The sequence below is a fragment of the Ylistrum balloti genome, unplaced genomic scaffold (assembly GCF_031769215.1).
Source record: "Ylistrum balloti isolate Yb309-2 unplaced genomic scaffold, AGI_CSIRO_Ybal_v1 Utg371438, whole genome shotgun sequence".
In the NCBI taxonomy this organism is placed as follows: domain Eukaryota; kingdom Metazoa; phylum Mollusca; class Bivalvia; order Pectinida; family Pectinidae; genus Ylistrum; species Ylistrum balloti.
This window is the reverse complement of record NW_026782754.1, coordinates 145492-158452: the sequence shown is the minus strand read 5'-3', so window position 1 is coordinate 158452 and position 12961 is coordinate 145492. Positions and strand designations below refer to the sequence as shown.

At 36.9% G+C, this 12961-nt stretch overlaps 1 protein-coding gene across 1 annotated transcript; it reads right to left on the bottom strand.

Annotated features, from left to right (window-relative positions):
* Positions 1 to 11344: 11344 nt before the first annotated feature.
* On the bottom strand, positions 11345 to 12055 carry LOC132562501 (uncharacterized Nudix hydrolase NudL-like). Its single transcript, XM_060227245.1, has one exon. It carries the CDS (start codon positions 12053 to 12055, stop codon positions 11345 to 11347), a length of 711 nt encoding a protein of 236 aa, XP_060083228.1.
* Positions 12056 to 12961: the final 906 nt, after the last annotated feature.

The following is a 12961-nucleotide window of genomic DNA, read 5'->3' as shown; positions in this document are numbered from 1 at the left end:
TATCGTTTACAAGTATTCCTATCCCTTGTTCTATCGTTTACAAGTATTCCTATCCCTTGTTCTATCGTTTACAAGTATTCCTATCCCTTTCTATCTATTGTTCTATCGTTTACAAGTATTTCTATTCCTTGTTCTATCGTTTACAAGTATTCCTACCTTTGTATCTTGTTCTATCGTTTACAAGTATTCCCATCCATTCACTATCGTTTACAAGTATTCCCATCCATTCACTATCGTTTACAAGTATCCCCATCCATTCACTATCGTTTACAAGTATTCCTATCCCTTGTTCTATCGTTTACAAGTACTCCCATCCATTCACTATCGTTTACAAGTACCCCAATCCCATTCATTATCGTTTACAAGTACCCCAATCCCATTCACTATCGTTTACAAGTGTTCTCATCCATTCACTATCGTTTACAAGTATTCCCATCCCTTGTTCTATCGTTTACAAGTATTCCCATCCATTCACTATCGTTTACAAGTATTCCTATCCCTTGTTCTATTCTTTACAAGTATCCCCATCCATTCACTATCGTTTACAAGTACTCCTATCCCTTGTTCTATCGTTTACAAGTATTCCTATCCCTTGTTCTATCGTTTACAAGTATTCCCATCCATTCACTATCGTTTACAAGTATCCCCATCCATTCACTATCGTATCGTTTACAAGTACTCCCATCCCTTGTTCTATCGTTTACAAGTATTCCTATCCCTTGTTCTATCGTTTACAAGTATTCCTATCCCTTGTTCTATCATTTACAAGTATTACTATCCCTTGTTCTATCGTTTACAAGTATCCCCATCCATTCACTATCGTTTACAAGTATTCCTATCCCTTGTTCTATCGTTTACAAGTATCCCCATCCATTCACTATCGTTTACAAGTATTCCTATCCCTTGTTCTATCGTTTACAAGTATTCATATCCCTTGCTCTATTGTTTACAAGTATTCCCATCCATTCACTACCGTTTACAAGTATTCCCATCCATCCACTATCGTTTACAAGTATTCCTATCCCTTGTTCTATCGTTTACAAGTATTCCCATCCATTCACTATCGTTTACAAGTATTCCCATCCATTCACTATCGTTTACAAGTATTCATATCCCTTGTTCTATCGTTTACAAGTATTCCCATCCCTTGTTCTATCGTTTACAATTATTTCTGTCCCTTGTTCTATCGTTTACAAGTATTCCTATCCCTTGTTCTATCGTTTACAAGTATTCCCATCCATTCACTATCGTTTACAAGTATCCCCATCCATTCACTATCGTTTACAAGTATTCCTATCCCTTGTTCTATCGTTTACAAGTATTCCTATCCCTTGCTCTATTGTTTACAAGTATTCCCATCCATGCACTATCGTTTACAAGTATTCCCATCCATTCACTATCGTTTACAAGTATTCCTATCCCTTGTTCTATCGTTTACAAGTATTCCCATCCCTTGTTCTATCGTTTACAAGTATTTCTGTCCCTTGTTCTATCGTTTACAAGTATTCCTATCCCTTGTTCTATCGTTTACAAGTATCCCCATCCATTCACTATCGTTTACAAGTATTCCTATCCCTTGTTCTATCGTTTACAAGTATTCCTATCCCTTGCTCTATCGTTTACAAGTATTCCCATCCATTCACTATCGTTTACAAGTATTCCCATCCATTCACTATCGTTTACAAGTATTCCTATCCCTTGTTCTATCGTTTACAAGTATTCCCATCCATTCACTATCGTTTACAAGTATCCCCATCCATTCACTATCGTTTACAAGTATTCATATCCCTTGTTCTATCGTTTATAAGTATTCCTTCCCTTGTTCTATAGTTTACATGTATTCCTATCCCTTGTTCTATCGTTTACAAGTATCTCCATCCATTCATTATCGTTTACAAGTATTCCTATCCCTTGTTCTATCGTTTACAAGTATTCCTATCCCTTGTTCTATCGTTTACAAGTATCCCCATCCATTCACTATATTTTACAAGTATTCCTATCCCTTGTTCTATCGTTTACAAGTACACCCATCCCTTGTTCTATCGTTTACAAGTATCCCCATTCCTTGTTTTATCGTTTACAAGTACTCACATCCCTTGTGTTATTGTCGAAGTTATATCTTTCGCTTTGAGGCCTTTGTTCTCATTCATTTTTGTGCTGTTGTTTGTTTTCTAAACCCCTATTTTTACTTATTCATTACATCTCGTGATGATGAAACTCTTTATTGTACTTTGATTCTTACTCCAGTATTTTCTCGTTGTATGTCGCTATATCCATGTCGGTGGAAGACTGATATTTTTTCATTGCTGATTTTCTTTTGTGTGTTTTACATTTAGCCGACATACACCCAGATTGTAAATAGCCAGCTCGTAACCTCGACACCACCGTTGTTTGAAAAACCGCTGGCATTCATGAATGACTACTGGTCTGATTATACTGTGTCATATGCTCTATAGTATAGTATGTCCAGGGTACCTATTGACATACAGGTACGACACAGGTAAATACAGGTAAAATCGGTCAGACTTTAAAACATGAATGGTTGTATCTTTTATACACAGTAACATTTCAGTATTGCACAGCAGGCTCGCGACGGGAGAGAAACGTTTTAATTGAATTTGTGATTGTTTTGAAGTATACGAATTACATTTAACGTAATCATTTTTTTCATATTTATTTTTTCTAGATATTTAGAAAATGGACAAGGAAAATAAAATGAAAGTTATAAAGAAAGAAGTAAAACGCCTTGATTATTGTAATTTCAACATTTTGTTTTTATGTATATATTTGGTAAATCTAAGCATTGCGTGCCTTTGGTTTATGACCCCGCCCACAAGAGCCTGTCGGGCCAGACAGAGGTCGCAAATACGCAATGTTTAACATTATACACATATGATATTTTCCCATTTAGAATACTGTTTCTCTCTATATATGACTTCTATTCAATGTGTCACTCTTTGTTTAAATATCTTTGATAAAATGTAGACTTGAACCAGCATACTTCGGTCAATGTGTCAATCCAATGACCTTATCTCAAAGTATTATATCTGGACTTTAGGCACAGCCCGTACCAATGCAGATTTTAAAAAGGTATTATTTCATGTGTAAATAAAGCAGACTTAATCCGGACCATCGATAGATATTCTCGGATCGAAATTTAGACTATCTTTCAAACCGATATGGCATAAAAGGACTTTAAAAGACCGGATAATTGTGTCGTGCTTACCGCTAAGGTCAAACGGTGTTTGGAAACTCAGATAAAGAAATAATGCGAAATTACTTCTTTTATATAAACAACAAAGGGCCAGACTTATGCGGCATCATAAAAATTTTGAATTAAAGCCAAGACATTTTAATAGGTTTCCCTGCAAGGTGGTACAGTTAAAAAAAACCAACCAGCTTAGCCGTGTAGTGTCATGTTGTGTATAGCATAGGGATTCGACATAACTTCTCTACTCCACGGTCCGTGTAAATACGTACGCACAAGAAGGTTTGGTTGGAATTGGTGTCAAATCCCTGTGTTGTACGTCAGAGGAACTAAAATATGTTCATTCCTCTTTTCCCCCCTCATCGGCGGTGACTGCTAGATCAATCATACACATGCGTGGACGTAAAGCATCGATATGCTTAAGTTGAAACGATAAAATATTGTATTTTGATAACCCTCCGTACATTAATCCTTTATTGAAGTTTTACATGTTTCGATTGGAATGTCATACCGAATTATTCTGTACAAATACTTAGTGCAAAGTTATCTTGATACACTGGTCCTCGTGGTCTTTCTTTGCTAAAATCCGTGTGAAATCTTGATACACAGGCCCCTATATTATCTTAATATGGCCCCTTGTTGTTGCATCTTAGTTTGTCGCCCGGCAATTATTGTATGGACAAGGACTAGTTGGCCTGTTTTCAGTATTATGTGACATGTTGGGGAGTCATGCTACCGTGTCCAGGTTATGACATTTCAGTGTGACAACACTATAAGTGGAGGTAATATTCTTATGACCCTGTCTGTCGCAGCCACGTAGAAACCCAAAAACAAAAACCGAAGTGGCACTTTAATACAACCCCTTGCCTTTTGATACGCAGGTCCATGTAAAATGTTTACCCACACATCCGTATGGCTTCATCCACAGATCCCGATTGTATTTTAATACGCAGATCTCTGTGGCGTCCGAATATGCAAGTCCCTGTGGCGTGCATCTGTTGTTGAAGACCTAACGAGATAGCTGTGTCCAGATGTTGCTGTAGCAATACAAATATGTCAGACATCCATCATGTATAAGTATATAGATACTGTATAGTCATTTAAAACTTGTTATCTTCCAATATTTAAAAAAAATATTTACAAGTATTTTGGCAATGATTCAATGTTATCCTGTGTTGCTGTGGGAATAACGAAATAATCTGTTTTCTTATCATCAATAACAAGATGCGCTCCCTGATTACATCTTCCATAATGTCCATTTTTTAAACATTCTCAAACGAACCAAAACATAGCGCGTCGTGATAGAGCAATATTAATTCTTTGTGTGTGTTTATACGAGAATTTTGTGTAGGTCTGCTCAGCTGCTTCTTTTTGATTTGGACTATCACTATGTCCTGCTTTTGATCATTCTTCGCGATATTGACCTTATTATTTTGCACTTTTCGTTCTGATCACCCGAAATGACTGTTTGTATGTTTCATTTCATTTTCATGTCATCTCACTTCCGTTGATTTTTTCTCTCTCAGTTCCGTTAGTATTGGTGTCATGGTGTTGTCTTCCCTTTTGATTTGGTATTTCCTTGGTTCTTGCTGTAGTCTTTACTTTTGTTTGGATACTTCATCATTTGCTGTGGTAGTAATGTTTTGGAATTCTACCCGGTTTTTTCTGTTTTGTTTTTGCTCTGTGTCTTTTTTTTTTCTTCTTTATGATAATTGTCGTTGTCTCCTTATATCCTGTTTGTGTCCTCAATAATAAATTAGGGACTCGCACCCGTGTAAATAACACGGTATATTATGTCCTCATCATTAAACAGTGGGTACATGTGACCTATCACTTACTTTTTTAGGAAGTTTGTGGTACGTGGGCTGTCATGAAATTGAATTCAAAGTGGTTTTTTACGATACAACATCCGGTTAGCAATCGATATCGTGCCATACATGCGACACTTTTTACGTGTACTTTTGATATTTTATTGAGGTCCATGCTTGTAATGGACGCCATTGAGAAAGTTTATAGTTCGTCAAAGTACCTCTCAACTAAAACGCTGACATTCTGACGTAATGACGTTGATACTTTCAATCCTATATCCGAGACCAATGTATTATTCTAATGCTACTTCTAGACTATTACAAAACGTACTCATTACCAGGCAAGTTTCAAAATCTGAAAACCTAGTTTTGCATTAAGTAATAGACAAAGAGATTTATCAGAAAAATGAGCATGTATTATAGAAGAGAGAAAACAGAGGAAGTATGTGGATAAATGAAATAAATATACATAAGTATATAAATATAGTTTATTCCATTGTTGTTTTACGTCCTATCAACAACCAGGGTCATAAGGACGTGACAGGTTTGGATGGTGGCAGAAAGTTGGAGTTCTCGCAAGGTAGGAAGGCGACTACCTCGCGTAGTGTAGGCCACGAGAGGAGGGGGAGGGGTTGGGGTTGGAGGGGGGCAACTAGTGATAAAAACGGACAGACGTCTTAACCACTCGGCCAACATCGTGTAAGGCACGTGAGGTGCATGTTATCGACTAAAGAACACATGGAATTCCCGGTTATAGTGACTACAGACAAATGAGAATTTAAGTGTTGAAGACAAGGTCACAAATAACGTGTATTATCGGCAATGTATGGTGAACCGGTAGAGCTACCACGGAAGCGGACTGAATACATCACGACAAAATCAAAAGGTAAGAAAGTGACAAGTGTCTATGATGAACAGTGACAAAGTGTCTATGATGCACAGTGACAAAGTGTCTATGATGCATAGTGACAGGTGTCTATGATGCAGAGTGACAAAGTGTCTATGATGCACAGTGACAAGTGTCTATGATGCACAGTGACAAAGTGTCTATGATGCACAGTGACAAAGCGCCTATGATGCACAGTGACAAGTGTCTATGATGCACAGTGACAAAGCGTCTATGATGCACAGTGACAAAGCGTCTATGATGCACAGTGACAAAGTGTCTATGATGCACAGTGCCAAAGCGTCTATGATGCACAGTGACAAAATGTCTATGATGCACAGTGGCAAAGTGTCTATGATGCACAGTGACAAAGCGTCTCTTGTTTTATCACTGTCGATTCACACTTATAACTTTGTTGTTCTGATGAATTCTTATATTGTCAGAATTTTCAAGGCTTGTATTAACCTCCGTGGAATTATGGCACATGTCTTCCGAACCGGACAAATGACCTAGGGTCAGTACTGGCCAAGAAAATGAGGCAAACCAGCGAGCAAATATAAAACGTTCCATCGGGGACTCCATCCAATGGAAGATAATAGTACAAGCGTTTTTGTGACAAGAACATTGTGGTTTGGAGAGAAGAAACTGTCATATCGTTAGAATTATATACCTGGATGGTTGAAGGTTGGTAGGACTATTATTAACAGGCTTTCTGCCTCATTGACTCATTCTATCGCTCGGCGTTGTCTCACTGGTGAACGTCAGCTGTTCTGACGACGTGCATAATTCAAGGTATAGAACTATGACAGCGGCACAATTGCGTGCTGTGTCGTAAACAAAAACCCAAAAAAACATGAAGCATAACTGATTAATCATAGACCACCCAGTTGACAGTTTTGTAACAAACGAAGACTTTTACACACACACATCATACTTCGAAAAAAAAAAGAAAAAAAGATTTTGAGCCATATTTATGTTAAAGTAAACATCAATTAATTTATTGGCAAAACCAAATTCAAACTGGGAAAGGGTCCGCCAGTACTGCGAGAATATAAAACACACTCCGTTTTGCTTTTATGTATTATCTATAATGTATTAAGTTCCTATACTGATATATAATGTTCTAGCGTTATACCATTCTGTATTGTAGATGGCCTCTTGTAGTACATATATGAGCCTGCGTGAAATGAATAGACTTTTAACTTTGATCAAGGTGAAGCCGGTGAAATCGTAAAATGTGAAGTGCACACAAAATGTTGCCGAACTCATCTTCGGATTGAAAAGAAAATGATCCGCCTTTCTATTTAATGTAACAAAGATGTATCATATTATCGGAATACAAAAGGCACTGAGGACAGAAAAGGGTAGTTTTCACTCACATTTCACAAAGTTGAGTGCCGTTCGAGTCCCCGATTGGTCATGAAATGGAATCTTACCTTCTAGACATTTTTGTTCTCAAAGTACTTGGGTTAACTCCAGGCTCGTATCAATTGACATAAACCATTTCATTTATTTATTTATTATTATTTTTGTTAAATTGAATGGGAAAAGGTCAATCTAAATTTGGATTCTTGATGGATATAAGGAATATATAGTACAAATACATCATTAGGGAAACGAATATGAAAGGGAGACAACAACTGACTATATATCCGCGATTTCATTTTTGTCTTGGTCTCGGTCGATATATCCCTAGTTTTAAAACGCCAAATTTTAGCAACCAGTGCATAAAATGACTTTCATGCAATGTTTCGAATAGTTTTACAACAGCGTAATAATTGTAAACTTAAGTAATTCCACTTATGTTGCAAAATCTTTACTTTCTCGCATATTTACAATGGCCGCTAATTCTACGAAATCTCTCTGGACTTGTGCTTGTAAACCAACTATTTCTGCCAATCTCGCGAGAGTTTACTTTCTGGTAGGTTCACAACGTCAACTGTAGAGTTTCCGAACAGATAATCTGTCTGACTAGGTGTCCATATGTTCGTCAATAGGTGATTTACGGTACATTATTAAGGCATTACTAGGATACGAATGTGTAAACATAGGAAATTCCCTTCAATTCCGACAACCGACTCGTCAACACAGAAGAGCGTTCAAGCGAACAAAGACAAGCCACTAAAATTACTGGGGATTTCCAACTCAAACAGGTGCATATATAATAACGCCTCTTTCAATCAATTGCTTTCGATGGCAGCACGATTGATAATCCCATTTACCTAAATGCATGCCACACCTTTTTTAATTTCTGTGTTGATTTCAAGGAATTTGTTTACCTAACAATATTGCGGAATTAACAGACCATGACGCTCAGTTTCACTCGTCCGTGACAAAGGCATAGTGAACAGGATGTTACCCGTATAACAAAGTTACTAGGTCGTATTTTTTGCAGGTCACAGCAATCAACAGCTCGAATTCGATACATAACAAAAAGGGTAATTATTTATTAAAGTACACGGAAAAACCTATTGTGTATCCGTGTTAACCGAATTGATTGTTTGCCGTATGTTAGTGGTGTGTATTGTAGTAAGTCCCGTGACTCGACTAATATAACACGTTCAAAAAGATCATATATAACAGTGTTCAAAAACAAGGCAAAATCAATATGTGTCTTGCCAGAACAGACTTTTGACAACAAAAACAATAGCACATGACAGCTGACACGGTTTTATCTTCAATAAATATTCCAAAATCTCCAAGAGTTTTTTTATGTAAAGTGTACAAAGCCCCTTACGATAATTGTAAGAGCATGGCTTTCAAACCAAGAGAACTTGGCAAGAGAGACGTGAAGTTTGGAACGATATCTGGTTAAAATTAGTCTAACTGGTATTCGTCTTGAATTTCGAATAAACTTTTAAAAGTGTATTATTTAAATGACGACTGACTTCATAAATCAAGTAGTGAAAGGAAACTCTGAGAGAACTGGCCAATTTCTCTGGTTTTAGGTTGGCCCAGGTCAGGACCGCGAGAAAAATGTTTGAACACAATCGGTCTGGTGGAAAGAGAAAAGATGTTGGAATGAAACTGTATGTCTCAGTGAATTAGAGAACAATGCAGACATCTCCCAATGAAACTGGCAACATATCATTAATTAATTATTTACATAACATAAATCACTTTCTTAATGTTCCGTGTCAAATCAGACCAAAAACACTTCATCTGTGCGTGTGAAGACGTTTTATTCTTTCTAGACTATGTCTTAGGTCGTCACGGATGAGAGAGTTGCCGTCCATGTCTTTAACGCTGAACTCCTTTAGTCTAACGATTCCTTAAACATAAACACTAATCTCCCGTTTTAGGTCAATACCAGTCCTCTTAGAGAACTCACTTCTAACATGTATACAAACATTTTAGACTAATATCCCAAAGACACTTCATTGCAAATTGGTATGATTAATGGATAACGACCTCGAAACCGTATTCTTGGTGGTTTCGTTTTAACTGACACGGTTCTTATTTCGGGGGCGTTATATTTATTTGAATTTACCTAGATATGCACGGTAGGTTGCACTCCGAGGATATCTTGCTATAATACCGACCCCTTAATATCTTTCTTTAATTAATATTTCAACACTGTTTTGATAATTTTATTTGCAAGCTTGCTTTCTCTTTTGTTTTCACATCATATCTAGTCAATGAATATATAAAATAATATAACAGGGATGTGATTTATACCATATCCGTAAAATATTGTCAATTCAAGTTTCCATAAATACAAGACGTTCAGAAGACATCTTTCTTTATAGATATTTAACATAGAAGATTCTCGACATAGAAGAACCGTTAGTTTCTATACTGCCGACATTATGTTTCATTAACTAGACTTCCAATACACACGCCGAGCTTTCATAGTCAACGGCCAAATTAATAAATTCCCCGCCTTCTGTGACATGTATACAGATATATATATATACTAGTATTGACGTCAATCAGAGACCATAATACGAGAATAGAACAATACTACATATTTCTCTACGTAGGACGCAGGTGAAAAGGCATTCTATTTAGTATATTATTTAACTTGACCGTCTCTTAAATTTGTATTGAAACGTGCTATACATTTGTGCGTCTTTTGTTCAATTTACAGAAGTACATATCTTTACAAAAGCCTTAAGGAGTGTCATCTCTTGGCGGTTATTACAACTATCGGTATATAGAGAACTAAACATGACACGAGTTAAAATCAAAATATTTCAGACGGTTTGTGTTGGGTTCATTTTTCCTTGAGATTGCCTCAGTTTATATATGTCCTATAGAAATGTGTAATCTTTGACAATCATTTGTAAACAGAAATATTTTTCTAATGACATAAGCAGACTGTTTTTCTGATAACCCTTTATCTTACATTTCATATTCTTTTGTGTAATTCTGACAGTGAATTGGCGTCAATATTACCAAAAACTTTACCAACTGACAAGACATTATCATATACGAAATACGATTAAAAAGAAAAAACGAAAACACACACACGCACGCACGCACGCACGCACACACACACACACACACACACACATATATATATATATAATCGCTGTCATGCACATCTGTTGTAGCGCAGGAATAAGAACCGAAGACGCTGCAACTTTGTAATTATGAAGAGAGGTACTTAGAGTTATGGACGGGAAATTTTTTGTTTATTGTAAATGTATCCTTTTGGGTTCTTTTTTGTCCATTTCAGAGAAAAATCACGGTACAATGCACATGCGCGAATGTTCTTCACTTACCAGTCAACTTTCGCTAAAACGATTTGCCTATACCGTTTAAAACACGATTTATAACTGTTTAAGCATATATTCAATGAAGTAATACAGTTTTATTTCATACACGACATAAAAAAATTCCGTACGAGCCTATAACACGTGTAATCATACAACCTTTTTCCTCTCCTGATGTCGATACAGAAATTCATAAACCTGACACAAAGAACGTTCTATCATTTGATAACCACATTTCTATGAAGAGAAGTTATTTTGATTTCTGAAATTATAGCTCACTAAAGATAACGACAGGCTACACTAAGAAGAAGAAATATCTACTTGAGGAAGTACACGTAACTCCAAAAGTTATTTTTGAATGGAATTACCGGGATATAAAAAAATAAACTCCGGTAGTGTTATTTTAAGGGTAGATCTACACATCATGTGCTATTTTCTAGTAAACGTCCTTATGATATGTGCTATATACGTACCGAAACTTTTTACTATGATGCTATTTTCGATAACACACTCATACCGATATATCTTCAGGTGTTTTCTATTAGGTAATACTGGAGTTTTGTACTACATTTGAGTACATTTCCATGCTAATGTGATATCGAGCTGAGCCCATCAGAATGAAGCATACAATTGCGAGTCATAATCATCATCAGCTTATAATTTTACCTGAGTATAATTACCTTTATTTTAAAGTGTAAATAAATAGTTTTTCCCGTTGTTCACTCTAATGTGTTATTACTTGTGTTTTCGAGAACTGGGAATGATGAGAAGAAAGGGCGTTTTCCCTGTTAATAAAAATGCCTTCCTTAAATTCACGTTTGATGTCAGAATTCAATATTACCATGGCGACCATCATGGCTACTGATGTTGTGTAACCCCACGTTTTCACAGTTTCACCGTCAATCTTGTCCGTGAAACTATACATGCACAGTTTCCCGCCCGGGCGTTCAACCTTCGTCATCACATAATCATCTTTAAGGAAGCGGGATAGCGGTAGATCAAAAACCTTCCGAACTTCATCCTTATTAACCCGTGGTACAAAGTCGTTCGGAATAACAGAAGCCACTGGAGTTACCAGCATTTTCGCCGATACGAAAGATGGCGGCAAAACAGCCAACACTCGGACATCCTTTGGATTTAAACCTACTTCCTCTTGTGCTTCTCGAAGTGCTGCAGTGGTTTCGTTTTTGTCGGCCCTGTCCAGTTTTCCTCCAGGGAACGCCACATGTCCCGAGTGTGTCCTCAGTTTAGATGCCCGCATTGTCAACAGTATATGCCATTCATCATTTTTCCAGAAGAGGGGTATTAACACGCTTGCCCTGACGATATGTGATGGAATTTTAACCGGCAGTGGATGGATCCTCGTGTCGAATGGACGGAGAATGTTCTCCAAAGATCTTCCATTTCCAACCACGTGACTGAAACAACAAGTCATTCGTTAAAGCATAGTTAGTAGGCTTTACACATCTTCTATCATACAATATAGTTCTAGCGTACATGCCACTAAAACGTCAAATAAAATACTGCTCCTGATATTTTATATATATTTTAATAATGAATTATGGATTAAGATGAATTTCATATGATAATTTTGATGATAACACATGAGTTCGGAAGCAGACGAACTAATGTTTGTGTGACTTTGTAAAAGTAGTTCCACTCCCAGGCTACGTCTTAAACGTTACTTAAATTGTTTTCAGAACGTGCAAAGAGCATATTTAGTTTGTCTCATCCCATGGGTGAGACAAGAATATCTCACACCAGGAAAAAACATGGATCTTCCTGTCAAGAGTAAGAGAGTGTACAAAATGTTATTGTACTAGCCCAAGATCAGAGAAATCTAACACAGGGTATTGAAAGACAGCTGGTACGCGCTATGATTCTACTCACATTAGTGTAGCGTCATCATTTTACGTCTCGTAACCATGTCGCAAATTGATAACGTCATCAATTTCGACGTACTTTTCATTTAATATCGATTATACCGCGATGAAAAGGTTTTGTAACAACTTGCAATTGTTATTGTTATTATCTTGAAGTATACGAGAAAAATAATTAAACATAGGCCTCGTCCTAACCATAAGTGAAACTTTTACACTCGGAATGAGTAAAGGGAACAGACCCATGTAAAATCTATTTGTCTGCTACCTAATTTCTATGAAAACTGAATTTCTTTTGCTTAAAACATTTGGTGATATCTCGAAAATTTGAACCGTCGACGATAACCTTTCCTATACACAGACGTTATCTCGGGCAGAGTTTAAATCTGGAGGAGGAGGAGGAGAACGAGGAGAGGAGGAGTACGAGGAGATGACAGGAGAACGAAATGACAGGAGAACGA

Bases quoted from the DNA above. Each gene is read 5' to 3' on its own strand.
- LOC132562501 (XM_060227245.1), bottom strand. From the start codon at position 12,055: ATGACTTGTTGTTTCAGTCACGTGGTTGGAAATGGAAGATCTTTGGAG.